General features: G+C 35.3%; 1 protein-coding gene across 6 annotated transcripts in view; it reads right to left on the bottom strand.

Annotated features, from left to right (window-relative positions):
• Positions 1 to 19,874, bottom strand: part of LOC145248365 (CTD small phosphatase-like protein) — a 574,218-nt gene that overhangs the window by 320,206 nt on the left and 234,138 nt on the right. The window contains exon 1 of one of the 6 annotated variants that reach the window (XM_080110289.1): positions 8,738 to 9,392. The exons of 4 other annotated variants lie outside the window; for them this stretch is intronic. In XM_080110289.1, coding sequence (XP_079966415.1) covers positions 8,738 to 8,828 — 91 coding nt within the window. In that variant the 5' untranslated portion in view covers positions 8,829 to 9,392. Of the gene's footprint in view, positions 1 to 8,737; positions 9,393 to 19,874 lie in introns of those variants that run through there. One more of the 6 variants, XM_080110295.1, reaches the window with a different exon arrangement.

Below are 19,874 nucleotides of genomic sequence, written 5' to 3'. Positions count from 1 at the left end.
TTTCCTTCTTTAGTTATTCTGTACATTATGCTTTGAAAAAAGCCAAAAACAATTTTTTAAGGTCAAACTGCTTCAAAAAAGTGCCAATTTGAGAAATCTGGCTTTAAAAAGACCAATCTGGCACCCCTGGACAAGAATATAAGTGACCTCCTTTTGATGTAGGCTCATTTTCGAATATCTTTATAATAAATGATAATTGTTGTGATGGTGTGAGAAAGAAATTCAGAGTAATTTCGACATGCAGTTGTTCTTCACTGAAGAAAGAAGTCAGTGAAATTTATGTTAAAAAAAAAAAAAGAAGGAGCATTTGAAAGAAACAGGGCAAATAAAGAACACTATTGTCTGCCATGAGGTGCTGAACCAAAGGAGAAAATTTAAAGATTGTCTCTTACAATGTGATCTTATTATGTATTGAACTATTACTTTCCGAATATTTATTAGTACTTATTAATTTATCTCATTTGGGTCAGTTCTATAAAATACAATGGATACTATTTTCATATAAACGTTAATAAACTCATATTAGTTTTACTGGCCAAAAAACTAATTTTTTGCACTCCCCAGAAAAATATCAGCTTTGTCGAATAAATATATTTCTCATTCCATAGAATTTCCACAGGTCCTGCTAGTTCATTAATATTTCACAAACAATAAAAAAAAACAACATATTTCTAATACATAGACAGAATTTTTTCTCGTATTCTGCTCTGGCTGAAAGTCTTAACACTTACCCCTTCTCCTTCAAGCCAGGGAGGATTATTTCCCATATATTTTGGGGAGTTGGATGTTCCACTAACCACCCCTCTGACTAACTTTCCTATGGTTAAGAAGTAAATAAACACAGACTCTGTACATATTTATGCCAAATAAAGTTGTTTGGTTGTTGGATTTTACAGCAGGTTGACCACCATTAAATAATTTTATGTTAAAAACGAACATGTTTTGTATTTAATTGCTTTGTCGATAAATTTGTTTTCTGTCTGTATATTTTGTAAACAAACAATCTGTAAAAGTAAATAGGTTTGGAAAATGCAGAAAAAAAGGTACAAATGGCTGGGAAAGGTTGATTTCAGAGTGGAATTAAAAGCAAACATTTTTCTCAAGAGTCCACGATAGTTTAGTGTCGTGGCCAGGACAAATTCTATTTCATACATAAATTAAACACCGACAGGTACTAACACTCCTAGTGAGACTCGAGATAACTAAGGGTCAACTTCACACTGGGGTTTCACCACCGGATGCATTTTAAGGACCTCTGCCAAATCAGAAAGAATGTCAAGATGCGAGTAGTGAATAGTTATAATAGTAGTAAATCTATTTCTCTCATAGAGGCCATACGTTTGAAGACTGCGAATCACTTGTTTTCAAAGAAACTAATATAATTCAGAGACGCAAGCTTACAATATCAGGGTATCATTTTTAGGGATGAGTGGGACTACTACATCAACTATAGAGTCAAAAACAGGGATTTGTAAAATTAGATCATCTCCCTCTACCCATCCCCAAAGGGAAGGACGAGTTTGCTGTTGGAAGATATTCTTAGAAAAATAAAAGCAGCAAGTATTCGATAAAAGACTTTGTAGCTCAATTGTAGCATAACGAACGTTAGAATATCTTCTCTATTTTGGATACAAGTGATTGGTATTAAATTGTATTTCTTGTTCTGAAAATAAAACTAAATTACTTTTAAAGTTTTGTAAATCCAAGAATATCTTAATCGCTGGCAGTTTGTATTCTCTCTTACACCAAAATATTTTAAACTGACAAAAACTTTGACAAATAAAGCAATTTGGATTATTCAGAGGATTATTCTTTTCTTCATTGTTATATTCACAGGACACAGCGTGTATGCTGACGAAACCTTCTCCATGTGCATTTTTTCAACTCGGGAACAATCCACGGAGTAGATTGTTCCTATTTGGTTAGCCATGACCAGGCAGTGTAAAGACTGAACCTTCAAAAGTTTATCAATTAGAACTGGTTGTTAACGAAAGGTGTTAACTGTTACGCCATGGGTCCATATGACTGACAGAATAAGAACTATCTCACCCAGTAGATTAAAGGGTTCTGTATGAAATTCCGTACAGTTCAAAAAGATACACTTGAAGGTCAGGGGTGACATCAACCAAAACGGTGTGAATATAAAAGTAACGAGGAGATGGACTAAATCATTAAAAAAAAAAAAATAAAATAAAATAAAAATATTTCATTCGTTTTAACGATCTGAAAAAAAAAAAAAAAAAAAAAAAAAAAAAAAACTGCCAGTAATTTAATAAAGATCATAAAAATAGCAAAATGTGCGAGATATTTTAAAAGCCTTATTCTACAATTGGACCAGAATGTTTCAAAGATTATTTTCTAGAATAGTAATTCCACAGAGAAATATTGCTTATCTTTGATTTTAATTTAATACTAGATTTTGAACTATAAACTTTGATTCTACAAATATTAACTTCGCCACTTGATGACATTTTAAAGGCTTTACAATCATTTTCAAATTTCACACGAACATTTAAAAAAAAATGTCTGACATAAATATACATAATAATTCTCCGAAATTTGAAAGTAATTTTGAAGCATAAATAATCGAATAGAAAATAATTTCTTGATAGAATTATTAAAGTTAAAGCACTTAAACATCCCGGAAATTTTAAAACCCCAATTGTAACATGGAGAGGGGGGAGGGTTAACTCTTCCCTTGTCGCGGACGGAACTCTCCTAAAATTAAAACAATTTCCCGCGAATGTTAAAGTCATAAGTCAAGTATTACAGTTAAATTGAGTTCTTAAAACCAATGAGAAACAGTATTTTTCAAAGGACGAATGTAGAAAAAAAGACACATGCTTCTCGAAATTTATTCGAGCCTGGGTTTTCCGATTTCAAAAGGAACTTGTTTTTATCAATATTATTATTATGCAACTTGTTAACCTAATTCCTCTGACCTCGATAAAATATATATATATATATAGTGCCTAAGAATAAAATAAAATATTTACATTACGAAGCAGAAATTGTATTTGTGGTCTTTTTTGTTTTGTTTTAAGGACGGGTAGGCGGAGGGGACGGCATTTTTGGTGGGAAAATTCTCTTTTCTGTTGATATATTGTTAGATTCTTCTAACGAATAAACAGACCTGATAGCCCCACAAGGAAAAAAGAAGCGAGAAGAGCCACCACCCCACATAGCACGTAGGCGAGAGAGAGAAAGAGAACGCGCATTTGCGTAGGGTGTACCAATTCACATGACGTTCATTGCATGTCTACACACACATGTCTATAAATTAAGACATTCCGTATGTCTTTGTTTTACTATTTACTTACAATACACGAGTAGACCATTGTAATAGCATAAAAAGTCTATTCAAGGGGTAAACCGCGGTAAAAAGGTCTACTTTTTGGCGTTTTTTTTTTTTTTTTTTTTACATCTTAAAAAAGATTAAATAGAAGGGTAGAAGGAACTCGTCTAGGGGATGGAAAACTATGAAAAGACACTAATCTTTCTCCGCTTATACCGGCATTGTTTTCAGTCGTTCTGGACTTCCCCATGCCACTAGACAAACAATGCCGGTCAGGTGATTGTGCAACGATTACTTCACTATAATCCCCCTTACTATTATTGTCTGTCGATGAGGCAAACTCTACTACTAGAATATTGACAACTACATGGCAATTCATCTGCCGATTGGTTCATCAAAACACATGGCTTCAATAAATACAACATGATATCGACTTAATAAGACTGGCATTCAAATATTGATGTTGGAAGATAAAAAAAATATCTAAAAGGTAACTGATACCAGAAGAATAAACAAAGTCTGGTTTTAGTAAGAAATTATGCAATCCAATAAAACGCGAGACTCAACAGGAAATCAAACGGCAGTCAGAAAATAAATTAATATTTATTCAGTAAAAGATCAATTTTTAACCCAACAAAATGTTTTTGTTTGTTTTTTGTCGCTTTAGACTAATATAACCAAAATACTAATTAGATAATCAATTTAAAAAGTGCACCATAAAAAAAAAGTTTGAAGCTAGCAACAAGCACGTGCCTTTTTAAGTAATTGTAAGAATTATTGAAACTTGAAAATATAGAAAAAAATGAAAATGAATCCTGTTTGAATGTTTCTTTATATACTAGAAAACTATTAACGATAGAAATAATAATTATTATAAATTACTGAATACGCGCAGTTTCGTTGGCTTTTTATATCACCATCACATGCTTTCATCCAATGTTGAAGAGAAGACAATTTAATCTTTATATTAATAAGATTGTGTGACTACTTCGTGTCTGCGTGTTTCTTGTATTAACGTAACTGATTATTGTAGTTTTTTCGTTTTTTTTACTATAAACAGCTAAAATACAACATTTAATAAAACAGACTTAAAATATGTTTTTTTATTATTATTATTATTATTATTTGACGTAATCAAATAACACCAGAGTGCATTTCGGTTTATTTGTAAACAAATCAGTGAATTTTAATTCTAGTTTTTAAATATTTCAGATATGTATTTTTAATAGTTTTTAAAATTTTATTTTATGAATAGAATACATCTATTAAATAAAACAGAAAAACGGAGGTAAAACTTAAAAATACAAAATGGGGGGAGGGGGGCAATGAAGTCAGAAACAAACCATTTTGATTATATAAATTATCGATTTTAATTTATAAAAAAAATTAATCTTTAATTTGAAATGTATTAAAATCGAATATTTTGGAGAGAAGTGAATGAAATCTGTTGCTACACTGGGATCAAATAAAACGATGGTTTATGTTAGAAATCTATACAAAAAAGAACATTTATTTTCATATTTTGAATTCAAACGTTCAAAAATTGAATAGAAGAGTATGTTATAAAACAAGTGTCTTCTTAAGTGTTGCTAAATTCCACAAAACAATTATAGAAGTGTAGAGTTAATACCATCATTCAACTGAAAGTCTATATCGTTAATCTTTATACTCGAGTGGCTTTTAGCCTTCACGCGTGATTACTTAGTAAATAAAGGATCACTTTTAATACACAACGAAAGGAATTTTGGTGCTAGTGCACTTACTGATCAGCGCTATTTTTTAAATCGTATTTCTAAGTTTAATAGTTTTATATGTTTTTTTTTTGGGGGGGGGTACTCCATATGCACATGCAGAGAATTGCAGGTCCGTACTGAAATAAAAACATATCATAAAACTTTAATTAAACTTGGAAATACGATTTAAAAAAAATAGCGCGGATCAGTAAGTGCACTAGCACCAAAATTCCTTTCGTTGTGTATTAAAATTATTTACTAAGAAGTTACCCACGTGTGAAGGATAAAAGCCACTCGAGTATAAAGATTAACGAGTACTCATGCAGAGAGTGATCCGTGCTGAAATAATAAAGTTGTTATTTACATGGGGAGGGTGTTTTGTACCTATTCTGTACTTTAAGCTTACAATTGAATAAAAAAAAAAACATTTAATTAAACGTGGAAATACGATTTAAAAAAAAAATAGCGCGGATCCACTCTCTGCATTAGCACCGTTTTTTATTCAATTGTATGGTTAAAGTACAGAATAGATACAAAACACCCTCCCCATGCTTTTTAAATAATAACGTTATTGTTTCAACACGGATCAATAAGTGCAGTAGTACCGGAATTTATTTTAGATACACATTTATACAACACTTGTAAATTTAAGCTTTAGATATTTTGAATTGAAAATAACTAAAAATTACATTGTAAAACATTTTTAATGAAAATAAATTAAAAAGGCGTGAAAAATCTGGGTTTGTTTATATAGACTTAAAACCTGACAACTGCTCTTAAAAAACATTTTGGGGCCACCTATAGATTTGAACCAAGAGAAAACACCCAAAAAAGCTTTTAACAGAAAGGCAGCGTAAGTAAAACATATTTTAGTCAATTATGTTAACGTCTTTTAAAAATGAGAGGGGGCAGAAACATTACTATGAAAATCAATTCTCAAAAATAATAAAATGAAAATTTAATAAATATAACTTCATGAAATTCGATATTTTAGCACGAAAATAGATAATGTAATTTGTTGTGTTTAAATTACATTCAGTTGATAAACTGGATTAAAATATGTACTTAAATAATTCTTTAAATATTTTTGAAATTAGAAACAAAAAATACATGTTTTTGTAACGATATGCATGTGCCTGCCCCCCCCCACACACACACACATGCTCATGTAATTGTTTACAGTTGAAGATATGAAAAAGTCTTCCCTTTAAAATGACGTTATGACATTTAAATGTTAATATTTGTATTTTTTTATCTAAATGTTTGACATTGGAACGCTGTTTTCAGAAAAAAAAAAAACAACTTTTTAAGAAAACAATTTAAGGGAGGAAGTTTTTTTTTATTTACATACTGTTGGCTAGTCCTTATATATATATCCTTGATGAGTTTAGTAGTATATTTGTTTTTAGATAACTAACCTAAAGCTTATGTAAACAAACTAATAAGAGCAAAAGAAATGACAATATTCTATGAAGAAGCATAAATTTATTAGACTTGTTTAGCCAACCAAATATGGATATTTAAAATAAAGACATAAAAACGGATTTCTTCATTAAACTGTGATTTTTTTCTTTTTAGAATATACAGCAGAAGGGGAACTCTTCAAGCATGTTTTACGCTATGGCCAGGAAGTGAGTGATCATTTTACATAACATTTATATAGTAAAGTGAACCAAACCACCATAAATATATTTTTCTCCAGGTGTTTCTGAAGGATAGACGAATAAAAATAAAATAAATTGGGAAAAAAGTGAGGCCAAAGATAATTTTTTTTTTAAATCGGTTAAATTTCTAATTTTACCGATTTTTTATATATAAAAAGGTCCAGGTACTCATGATTATTATCGACAAATTAGTTAAAGGAAATACTGTTGCTAAGTTAGTAAAAAATCTACTTTGGCTTAACTACTAGTTAATGAACTGCTTGCGTTTAAAAATTTAATTTGAAGTTCCGTAAATATCTGATTTGAGGAAAGTAGCCATTTTTGTTTACGTTACTAACTCAACAAAAATGGCGGTACTTCTACAGCATTTGAACCAAACTGTTATTTTATTTATTTATTTTTTAACCCTAATCCAAGTTTTAGGTTTGGTTCGTCAAAAAATCAATTTGGTTCGATTTAAATTCTGCAGAAGCAACAAAATGGTTACTTAATCCACACCACACACATATATATATATATACATATATGTGTGTGTGTGTGTGTGTGTGTGTGTGTGTGTGTGCAAATGAGTAGTTCAAGCTAAAATTGTTTTGGATTAATTTCTCAACGGTATTTCTTTTGAAATACCGTATGTTTACCAGATTATTTTAGAGGAAAAACCTTAACAATAAATATTAAAGTAAGGGATAAAAACGTAAATACTATGAAGTTTTCAACTTTTATGGTTTTAAATATAATTTTATATTAGTAACTTAAAATATATTGTCAGTCAAATATTTAACATAAATGTATATACATTATAAATAAAAAATATATTTTTGTTGCTTTTTTTAAATGGATTTATTAAAAGTCGATTTACAAGACTATTTTTGTTTCAGTATTTTCTTGAACGGTGCTCAATATACAAGTAGAGCTTAGTATGAAATATAATGGCGTGTTTCACTTGCTATAATAATATTATATAATTATGGCAAGTGAAATACACCCCATAAATATAGTTTTTCAGTACTTTATTTTGGTTTTGTTTACATCGATAAATCGAAGTTTCGAGCTATACGACCTCATCAGAGCCGCCAACTTATTAAACTGAAAAAATGTTTATTAATTAATAACTCTTTAGTATCGAGCAGTAGCACTATCGGAACGGATATATACCGACATATTAACATATACAGTGACACAGACTTAAAATAATATGACACTTCTGCAGTTTACAGACCCTGCTATATTTCGGACAAAAGTTTTTCAAGTTAAATTCAATTTTTACGGTGACTTTGTCTATTAAATTGTTCGCTGAAAGTAGAGAATTGTTAACAAAGCTCCCCTCCCCATCCTAAGAATGGGTTTCTAAATAATGTTATTTCAGCACACGGTCCGTAAAGTGCACAAGTACAGATAATAATATATAATGTATATGTTTCAATATTTAATATCCGAGTAGAACTTAGTAATTATATATAATTACTGTATATATATATATTTACATACATTATCGTTTGACGTTTATAATATATACACTTAAGATTATTACGTATTTTTTTTGTTTCAGTATTTACTTCAGTGTAAATACACGAGTAGCTTTTAGTAATGACATAAGTATATTTTATACTAATAAATTGGCAAAGTAAAAAGTGTAAACATATTCAACCGGTCAATTCTGAATACGATCCAGATTGTTAAAGAAAATGTTTCAAAGACAAATAAAAATCAAAGAATATTCTTTAAAAGATCGGATTCTGTAAGCTTTCATGTAGAGTCATGTCTTAGAAATTGCTTATTAATTGCTTGGCGGGGATTTTTTTTTTTTTTTTTTTTTTTTCAACCCCCGAAGACAAAAAAAAATGCTTAAAATAAATAATTGATCGCCATATTTTTTTTATTTATTTAAAAGGGAAACTGACATGTATATTTCAATGTTGTTGTTTTGTTCTTTGGTGGGAGGGAGCAATTTTTTTTTTTTTTTTTTTTTTTTTTTTTATTTATGAGAATGGGGGTACTCCACCCCCAAATTCGTTCAAGGAGGGGTAGGGAATTGTTGTTCTTACCTTTTTCCGATGTAGGAACTGTGTTATTGTGTTGTTGGTGGTCATCATCCCTTGGATTGCTCACTTGCGTGATAATGGACGTACCGTCCATCGGTAGGGGTTCCTCCTCCTCCTGCTGATGATGATGACTTTTTTTTACAGAATAAGAACAATGATGATGATGATGACTTGTAGACTTGTTGTGGATTAGAAGTGTAGAATAATAATAATAAAATAATCCAAAGGGTATGGAATCTTCTCCTCCTTCCTCCTCGTTTTGTTTTTTTTTAATTTTCTTTTTTTTAAAAAAAGGGGGCCTAATAAAAAAAAAAAAAAAGACGTGATCCCTTTCCTTCCGAGTAAGAAGGCCACACGGTCTAAACGTCTCCTCCGCCTCCGCCGCTACTATTATAGCGGCCTAAAACCAACCACCACTACGATTACAACTAAAAGACAGAAAGAGAGAGTCTGTATGTGTATGTGTGTGTGTACGTGATAATCAAAGAGAGGGTGACATAGATAGAGAGTCAGTGAGAGCTGCTCCTGCTGATCTCTAAAAACTACCCCCCTCTCCCACACTCTATCTAAGTTAGCTTCCGACACACATACATCCTAAAGCTCGTCACAACCTAAACACTATTACTACTACTACTATTGTTGTTGTTGATATTACTACTACTATACTTATTCCAAGATTGTTTTATTAATTCTTTTACAACAACTGACTTTTAGGCGACTTGCCATACCATAAGATTTCTTGGCTATGTTCTGTGCTCAGTAAGCCTTTCTCCCGGGCATTATCTCCTCCTTTTAGAGGCGATGAAACTCCCCCTTCCTGTTTCGTCTCTCTGGGAGAGAGAATGGGGAGAGTATAGTTGAATAGTCGATCGCAACAAATGTCGACGGGCTGATTTAGACAATGATAATGGGCTGTCTGTCTTTTATACAAGCCCTGGGTGCCTTCTTGATGTAATGTTCGACTCTCGTAAGGAGATTGGTAAATAGAAACTTTCAGGCGTCTTAGCTACAAGAACGTGACGGTAAGTCCGGGCTTAACGTGTAGTATCTGTTTTCAATCAGTTGTCTTATCTTGAGTTCCCCATTTGAGCTAACTGGATATACCACACACTAAAAATAACATTGTGTCTAACGTGCCTTTTGTTCTGATACTACACTTCACCTTTTCTATCCTTTTTTTTTTTTTTTTTTACACAGTGATCACCACTTATCAAGGCCCGGAAGCCACTCAGGGATAAGGGTTATTGCAAGTATATTACGTTAGTGTGGAGATTTGATGAAGTGTTTAATTAAGGGGGCGGTTCATTAGGAATTTGTTAACATTGGACTTGAACACATCCAAGTTGTAGTCTAGAGGGGAGCAGGCAGACGGAACAGAGTTCCACAAGCGTGCAGTTCTAAGAAAGAAGCTTTGTTCATGGAATCCGCGTTTTGACTTAGGCACAGATATAGAGTGGGGGAAATTTTTCACAGTCTGTGGGGGAGAAATCCTTCTAGACTGATACAATTTTTATTTTTGTTTCTATCCAAAGAGCCCCATTTGGGGGAGCTGGATTTTCCTCATTAAAAACTGACCTTATATATATATATATATATATATATATATATATATATATATATATATATATATATATATATATGAAAGTTTGAGTTAAAGCAAATCTCAGCAGGACTCTCCTCAGTATGCAAAAGAATGCTATTAATCAGGATGTCTCTAGAGATGGCATTTATTCACTAGGAGTTCTTCCATGGGTTAATATCAGTGATTGAATCATTGACTCCTCAAATTTTCAGTATTTTTGTTTCTTCTGATAATTGCTGCAAATCATTTTACATTCTTGCAACAGCCGTTTATCATTGATTTCTTGTTGATAATGCTCACCGGCTTTCTCTAGAATTTGAGTGGCAGTTATGTTCATACGTTGGTAGAGGAATTTGGACGACAGAGCTGGGTGTAATAACTACTTTATTGAACGGACATAAGTTATCCCCTTCTTTTGTAGGTAGAAAGGAGACAGAACTAGGGAGAACAGTTGTCAGAGTTTGGTTTGCCATAACATCTCCCCCCTACTGTCAGGGATGATGTTTGCTCATTTTGTTTTCTTCTTAGGTGGAAGGGATATAGACAAAATGGGGTGGTGGTGAACTGTTCCTTCATTGTAGGCACAGGTTTTTGAATAATGCGTCCTGAACGAACGCATATTCAGCTGTTGTTCCTTTCATAAACGTTTTCTCCAGCTGACTCATTCTCCTGCACAATACTTTCTCTTTGTAATATGGGTTTGTCAGGCTGTATTTGAAACTGAGAGTGAACATCAGCTGCACGTGTGGGTTGATGGTGTCCTGGAAATGAGACGTTTTGCATAGGAATCGCTTGTTTCAGCAGTATAGTTGTCCATCTCTTGTCTTTATTTCATAGAACCTGTTAGTCATTCATGTTAGAACTATTGCTTCCATTCACTCTCTTGTGCAGGGGTTGGATGGCTGAACTCAAATTTTGTCACTGACATTGAGGTCTTTCAGCACTTTCCGTGTCTCATGGTGTCAGCCTCTTTTCTTTTCTCCATGCTTCATCAATTGAGCGTGAGTAGAGGGGCTTAAGTTTTAATTCGACAGCCGGTACTGTGAACCTTATTCTTCTATCAAAGAGTCTTTGTGTGTGGCTGGTGCAGTCAGTGAATTGCATAGGTTCAACAGCTTTAAGAATGGATTATATTCCAACACTTTGCATTTGCGGAAGAGGTGTGTGATGATTTTTACTGCTGCTTCAGCAGTGCCATTTGCTTCATTGTTGGCTGGTGATATGGTTTCGTGTTTGAACAGCCATTTCCTTGCAAATTTTTTAAACATGTATAGTGAGAATTGAGAACTATTGTTGGCGGTCAGTACCTCTAGAATTCCATGACATGCGAACTGAGCCTTCATGCATTCAATCATTGCTTCTAATGTGGGTGTATCCATGTTTGCTAATTTCAAAGAAATTGCTATGTTTGCCTACTGTGCTCAGATAGCTGATCCCTCCCCATGATAAGAGGTATATAAAATATATATATATATATATATATATATAGAGAGAGAGAGAGAGAGAATAAATGACAAAAAGTTATATCCCAAAATTCATGATGTTGACCATCTTATAATGTATTCCTTTAATTCAGTTGACTTATACAATTCTTGACAGTATGTGTTTCGTAGCGCAAAATCAATCACTTAATTATTATATCAATCAGTGGATCTATTATGCCCTTAACTCATCAGAAGAAATAGCAACAATCAATTCGTCAAAAGGAATTGAAATGTGATTTGACATGGTAAAAATCCGAAAATTGGAAGAGAAGCTGCAGATACCTTTATATTTTTCCATTACGCCATATTGAATTTTTATCAAACCAATATATATATCGCCCTATTAGCCTCCTCCCACTTTTTGCCAAAATATTTGAGACCTTAATTAACCATGCTCTAGTCCAGCACCTTACAGATGCTAAACTTCTGACCGACCATCAATATGGATTTAGACAAGCCCGTTCAACGGCAGACATCCTCACTGTAATCTCTGAACGCATATACCATTCACTGGACAAAGCGGGAGAGGGCAGAGCAGTAGCTCTAGATATATCTAAGGCTTTTGACAGGGTATGGCATGAGGGTCTCCTCAGGAAGATTAGTTCTTACGGTATCACTGGTAGAATACTTAACATAATTAAATCCTTCTTAGATAAGAGAAAAATCCAGGTTGTCCTCGACGGTCGTACATCTAAACAATATGATATAAATGCGGGAGTGCCCCAGGGATCTATCCTTGGACCTCTGCTGTTCCTGATATTCATAAATGACCTCCCCGACAAAATTGCCTCTGAGATGGGTATATATGCTGATGACACCACACTCTATAGCAGGCACGACAGGAAAACAAATGAACATATATCCAAAGTAATGGCAGAAACACTAGAGAATGACCTCCAATCAGTAGTGGAATGGGGACAAAAATGGATGGTAACGTTCAATGCCACCAAGACAAAACTGGTCTCATTCAATAATTACAAGAAACCTTCTCTACCACCTATAGCAATGGCCAACGACTCTTTATCTGAGAGTACGTCTCTCAAGCTCCTTGGCCTAACGTTCACAGGAAACATGAGTTGGAACAATTACATCGAGGGCATTGCCAGGGCCGCTGCAAGGAAGGTGGGCTCTCTCTACCGTGCTAGAAAACTTCTAACACCCGAAAGTATCCTGTACCTCTATAAGGCCACTATTCGCCCATGTATGGAGTATTGCTGTCATATTTGGGCCGGTGCATCGGCTACTAGTCTCTCGCTCCTTGACAGGGTTCAAAAGAGAGTCGCAAATCTGATAGGCCCTAAACTGGCATCTAAGCTTCAGCCTCTGTCCCATCGTCGAAACGTTGCATCCCTCTGCCTGTTCTACAAGTATTATAATGGTGAATGCTCTGAAGAACTGCAAGCACTTGTGCCCCCACGACGTGAACACCCTCGACAGACCCGACAAGCTGCAAAATCCCACCCCCACACTGTAGAGATCCCTAGATGTAAAAGATCTTTCTACTCCAGTAGTTTCTTCCCCAGAACAGCTAGACTTTGGAATTCCATTCCAGGTCACTGCTTCCCCAACTGTACTGACATGCATAAGTTCAAGTGCAACGTGAACCAACATCTCGCTGCCCTAATCCCTACATAGTACCCCAGTAGATGTTTCCCCTGATAGTAGCCCCAGCCATAATTTAAACTTCTGTTAACTTATTTTTTTTTAAATTAATAAATAAACTAACCCTAACACTATTTTAACCCTAAAGTAATTGTAAACTTCCAGTATTTCCTTATTTTCAGAAAAATAAACTTGAATTATTTCCCTTGAAATTTATGGCAATGGCAAACGATGGAAGCAACTGTGGCATACAATTAAAAGTTGAATTTCTTAAATAATAAAAAAAACAAAAAAAAACTACTGGATTATTTTCTGTAAATTTTGGTATATGCTAATATTTTTTCTATTCACACATAAGTATTTTCTAAAGATATGCTATTATTTAAATTTTAACTATCATAATTATTACAGGCTTCCATTTGAAGTAATGCCAAATAACAGTTTTGAATAATAGTATAAAGACAGATTACAAAATGAGGAATGAGAGTCTAACTAATGAAGAAAACTATTTTGTTTTAGTCATGTTTATCCCAGACAAGGTATATTTCCACTTGAACGTAAGGGGTTACTATTTGGGATCATGTTTAGGGGAGATGAACAAGATGTCAGTTGACATTTCATTTAAACTTCTGTATGTTAGCAGAGTCAATGAAGCAAGTAAAAGGGAGAGAATTCCAAAATCTAGCAGTCTGAAGGCAGAAGCTATTAGAGTATAAAGCTTTTGGGTAGCTAAGGATCTCTACAATGAAGGGGGGGGTTATTGCGAAACAGGTTTGTCAAGGGTATGTACGTTGAGGATGTATAAGTGCGATGAACTCATAAGAGCACATTCAATCCATTGGCATTCATTGATCATGTCTAATCTTAATTCTGTGCCCTAAAGGGGAGAGGCTGATAATAAGTGATGCAGTCGTTTTTTGCATCAGGCTTGCTTCTTCTGCCACAACTGATGGAGTTTACGCTTACCTCTCTTGAGGTCACTGGTGATTTAGTGTTACCACAGATCGCGCTGATCAACAAGTGCCTCCCAGCTTCCAAGGTCTATGCCAACCTTTTTCATATCTCTTTTACATGTGTCTTTGAACTAAAGCTGAAGGCGACTCTTTTTCTCTTGCCAATTATCAATTCTCTATAGAGGTCTTTTGGGATCCTAATGTCTTCCACCTTCCAAGCCAGCACAGTCAACATTGACATAAGAGAATGTACATACTGGGCACATCTACACACTCAAGGACCTCAATGTTGGTGATGAAATCTAACCATTTAATACTCCTAATCTTCCTCAGGTTGCGCTTGTGAAAAGTGTGGAGGCGTTTATCCTAATGTGCATCTAGTGTCCTAGATTTGTTGCCATACAGCAAAGGACGTAAATCTAGATTTGTTGCCATACAGCAAAGGACGCAAACCTTATACACTGCCATTTAAGTTTTGATTGTTAATCTTCTGTTCTTCCATACTCTGGGGCAAGTCTGGTGAATGTGGAGGTTGCACAATCTATGTGTCAGTTGAACTCTGGTTCCATGTCAAGACTGTCTGTTGCAGTTAACCCCAAGTGTGTGAATACTTTCATAGCTTCAATTTGGTAGTTGCTGATGCTGATTGGAGATGGGTGGTCAGTGTCTTGACTCATGATATTAGTCTTCTTTAAACTGATGGTTAGTTGAAAATCATCACAGGTCTTAGAGAAACGGTCCCTGAGATTTTTACCGTTTGTGGTATTGTCAAAGTTACATGTGAATAGAAATGCATGTTCTTCCTCAAAGTTCTCAACGTTTTTTACAGGGTCCATTTTTGAGTGTTTATATCGACATTGGAAACTTTTGTGGTTGGGTCGTCCACAATTATAGCAGATAATTTTCTTTTTCTTGGGAAAATTATTTTTGGAGACGTTGCGATGAGGTGCGTCATTTGGTGGTTTCTGCTTTCAAGAAGCATTTTTGAACTTCATAATATTGCTGGAGTTATACGATTAGTCTCTTCGTAACTGCACAATGTCACTTTAAATTCGCTGAAATTTATGGGCTTGTCTTTCTGAGTTATAAAAGTTGTAAATGGTTTAAAATCGGCTGGAAGTCCCTTGAGGGTCATTGATATCAACAAGCTATCATTTATTATTTCACCTGAGAGTTTTAAGGCATTGGCGGTTGTTTCTGCCCTTATAACGTAGTCGTTTCATCCTCATTACGTTTCAGAGACGTTAGTTCTGTATATAGGGATATTATTTTCGGTTTCCCTTTTGATAAATAATGTTCTCTTAATATTTTCAATGCTTTCCTTCCATCATCCAATGCGTCTCTTATAATCAGAGACAGACTTCTATCGTCTAAACATTGAATCAGTTCTGCAAAAACAGTCGCGTTCTTTTTGAGAAATTCGGGGTCATTTGGATTCTCTGTTATAGATTGTATGACTTGATGTAGTTTTCGAATCCTTAGATATTCCAGAAATTTTACCTGCCACAATTCGAATTTAGATTCTGATCCGTCAAAGAAAAGATGGTGGCTGGGCGCATAACCTGTTAAGTTTTGAGGCATTGTGTTGAACAAAGATGGCAGTGTAGTTCAGATCAGTAACCAAGATGGCGGCCAAGAATCAAATGCGGTCCGTGGCGTAGTAAACCTGTTAAGTTCTGAGATATTGTGTTGAACAAAGATGGCGGCGTAGTTCAGATCAGTAACCAAGATGGCAGCCAAGAATCAAATGTGCTCCGTGGCGTAGTTAACTGCGAACTGATTGAATCCAAAATTCGACAATTTTTATAATAATTTTTAAACGTTTTCATTGGTTGTTTAGCACAGCCTTTGGTTATAAAAATGATTGGCAAATCCATCCGTCTCATACTCCCATCACTTGTGATGGGGAAGGTCTCCTAGCGGCTTCGGCTGCAGGGAGACAGGGTAGTAGTACTCATCAAGGATTCGTCACTTGACACTCAGCCCAACAGGTGAGGGGCCGGGAACCGGTCCAGCACCTGTTGGACTGAGGTACAACGCCTGGGTAATACCTAGGAGGTCCACCCTCCCAGGCGTTGCCACTGGGCTTTCCGGTGGAGTAAGTTCATTGCTTACTGCATGAGTTTACTCAAGCAATTTTTACAATTGCAAGAATGCCCCTCCTTTAGAGGAGCCTGCTGGATCCCCACTTTCCGGCCTTGTGCCACATTTTGCCGAGGTGGGCAGCAAATAAATAATTACCCCCATCAGGAGTCAAAAACATTTTACAGTTTCAAACCAAATATCCTTATATATCCTCTTTATATATTCACCATCACTTTTCAAATTTTGCACAATATGCCTCCCAGACAGTTTTTACTCATTTTCACCATTTATTTTCTTCACTTAAAGCCTAAATTAAAGTTTATCTGTGACCGCCGCCTATTCTCCCCACAACTGAATCCTAATATCTGAAAACACCCTCTTGATTTCCACCCCTCACTCTAGAATTTAATTTTCCCCTACAAATAGACCCATATAATTGGCATTTCTTTATACAAATTCAACATTAAATCTTAATAAATTAGGCCCATTCTAACCTGATTTTTTTTTTACCAGTGTGAGCGCCCGGCGTTACCCGGGTGTTTGTAGGTGTGTGTTGAGCAAAAAAAACACAAAATTGTTAATAAGCAGGTAGGCTCAAACTCGTGACGCAAAGGCGGAAAGAAAGTGAAAGAAAATCTGATACGACAGGAAGTGAAAAACGTTCAAATTTAGTGATGTCAGTTAAAAAGATGACTTGCAGAAATGGATAGTTAAGTGAATGAGTTCACACTGGCACAGAAATGAACGTCTGGCTTTCTGCCATTTTATTTAATTGTTTCCCCACGATGTATGGGAAAACCAGCTCACCCCAAAAAGGGGAAACTCAGACAGTGTCCAAATGAATAGAAATTGTCTGATATGAAGGGTTTCCCCCACATTGATCAAAGCTGATTGCTTTCAAGATGTCCCAGCTAGTAGGGTCAGGTGGTGCATTTGCTTTGATTAGTTTTAGCTTTATTTCTACACAAAAGACAAACAAACACTGGAAAACAGGGTTTTTTTTAAAAGCTCAATTAAAATAAAGATAGAGACGACGTCTGTTTTCAAATGTGAGATATTATAGAAACACGCTCGTGCCCATTTTGTCTTTTATATTATAGACTAGCCTGGGTGTCTGGCATTGCCCGAGTGTTTGGAGGTGTGTGTTGAGCAAAAAAAAAAAAAAGTGGTAGTAGACAGGCAGGCTAGAACCCATACAGCGAAGAAGGAAAAGAATGTGAAAAATAAAAGTGACATCTTTGCTGTTGCCCCCATCGCCAAACCGGAAGTGGTGAAGGTTTAAATTAATGCCAGTTAATCGAAAAAAAGGTGATGACTTTCGAAAATATCAGCGAAAAAAGCGACCCCTCCCTGTAGAAAAGTACCCTGAAGTTAAGCTTCAAAACAATACCAATCTCGTGCAAATCCGTCGCCCCTGTTGAGAGTTTGAGGCAGACATAGAAATATACATACATACATACATACATACATACATACATACATACATATATACATTTAAACAGACAGGTGAAGACTAGCGGGGGTGCCCAGCTTTTCCCGGGTGTTTGGAGGCGTGTTTTGAAAAAAAAAGAAAAAACTGTTTGATAGGCACGCAGGCTCAAACCCATAATGCAAAGGCAGAAAAGAAAGTGAAACAAAAACCTGACATCTTACCGCTAGGCCATGACGCACGCAACAGGAAGTTAAAAGTGTTCAAATATAGCGATGTCAATCAAAAAGTTGACTTATAGAAATGGATAGTTAAGTGAATGAGTTCATACAGACGCAGAAATGAACGTCTGGCTTTCTGACGCTTTATTTAATTGTTTCTCCTCGATGTTGGGAAAAACCAGCCTTCAAAGTTAGCGATGTCAACTCTCACGCTCACGCACTTAAGTCTGGCTATAGGCCAGTTAAGCTTTCAGCTTTCTGCCGTATTTGGTGTTTCCTCACGATGTTAGGGAAAACCAGCTCCCCCAAAAGAGGGAGTTCTGGCAGTGTCCAAATGAATAGCAATTGTCTGATCAAAGCTAATTGCCTTCCTGGACATCCTGGCCGGGAAGGCCAGGCGAACTCATTTGCTTCGATTAGTTTCACTTTATATAAAAAAGAAAAAAAAACACGGGAAAGGACAGGACGGTGAGAATTTTTTAAAAGTCGATCAAAATAAAGATAGAGACGACGTCCATTCACAAATCGGAGGTATTACAATCTAGGGAGTATAAGGAAAATTCTCCAAAATAGTAACCTTGTTGAGAACCCTCACAAAAAAAGCCTTTCTTCGACATACAAAAATGCTCGCGGCCGTTTTGCCTTTTATATATATAGAAGATTAGCATGGGTGCCCAGCGTTGCCCAGGTGTTTGTAGGTGTGTATTGAGAGAAAAAAAATGTTTTAGTAGGCAGGTAGGTTCGAACCTGAAGCCTTGCCATGAAGGTGAAAGTGAAAAAAACCTGACATGTTACCGCTTGGCCATGACTGGATAGGAAGTGAAACGCATCCTAATTTAACAATTAAAAAGTTGACATGCAGAAAGTGAAAGGGCATGAGTTAACGCAGGGGAAGAAATAAAATCAAGAACTTACATTTGGCTGGAAGTCAGTTCTTTCTGCCGTGGTGGAAGAAATCAGCTCCCACAAAAGTGGGGAACTTTGGCAGTGTCTTAATGAATAGCAATTGTCTGCTATGAGGAGTATTCCCCACAGTGATCAAAGCTAATTGCCTTCAACACATGCTGACCAAGGAGGCCATTGACTCGTTTTTTTTTTGTTTTTTTTAATCAGTTTCACTTTTATCCAAAAAAGTCAAAGAAACACGCGGAGAGTAAGAAATATCATGAAAATAGCATGTAAAAGTCGCTCAAATAAAAGATAGATGCGACATCCTTTCGTAATTTGGAGATATAATCTAAGTAATGTATAAAAAATTGTAAGAAACAGTACCCCCCCTCCCGAGCGTCCCCCCTCCAAAACTTTTGGCGGACATACAAAAAAATGTGCACACACTAACACACATTTTCGCTTTTATATTATAGATTACAGCAGAGAACCCCACTATAAGCGGCCACACTGTGAATCGGATAAAACTTTAAGATTCACCGCCTCTCTTACCCGTGGCTTTTAACACACCTCCCTCTTGACTTTGTTCCTCATCTTTACTTAACTATTGATATTTTATAGTCCTGTGTCTTTTAAACATGGGTCTCCAACTACCTAATCGTCTTTTGCTTCAGTGCCGAACTGTGTTACAATTATATTCCCCACATTTTGGTACCCACTTATGTATAACGAAGGATTACTCCTAGAAGTAATCATAACATTATTTGGATTTTATTTTGAGATACACAACTTGAACTAAGGAATACCTACATCATCAACTAAAGACCAAGGTATTTTCACTCGAGACGTGAGAAATTTGGAATCACAAACTACATCCTGAAATTAGTTACTGTTTC

Source organism: Euprymna scolopes, chromosome 26 (assembly GCF_053919585.1).
Source record: "Euprymna scolopes isolate OS-2025 chromosome 26, ASM5391958v1, whole genome shotgun sequence".
NCBI classification, from domain to species: Eukaryota; Metazoa; Mollusca; class Cephalopoda; order Sepiida; family Sepiolidae; genus Euprymna; species Euprymna scolopes.
This window is presented reverse-complemented; position numbering and strand designations above follow the sequence as displayed.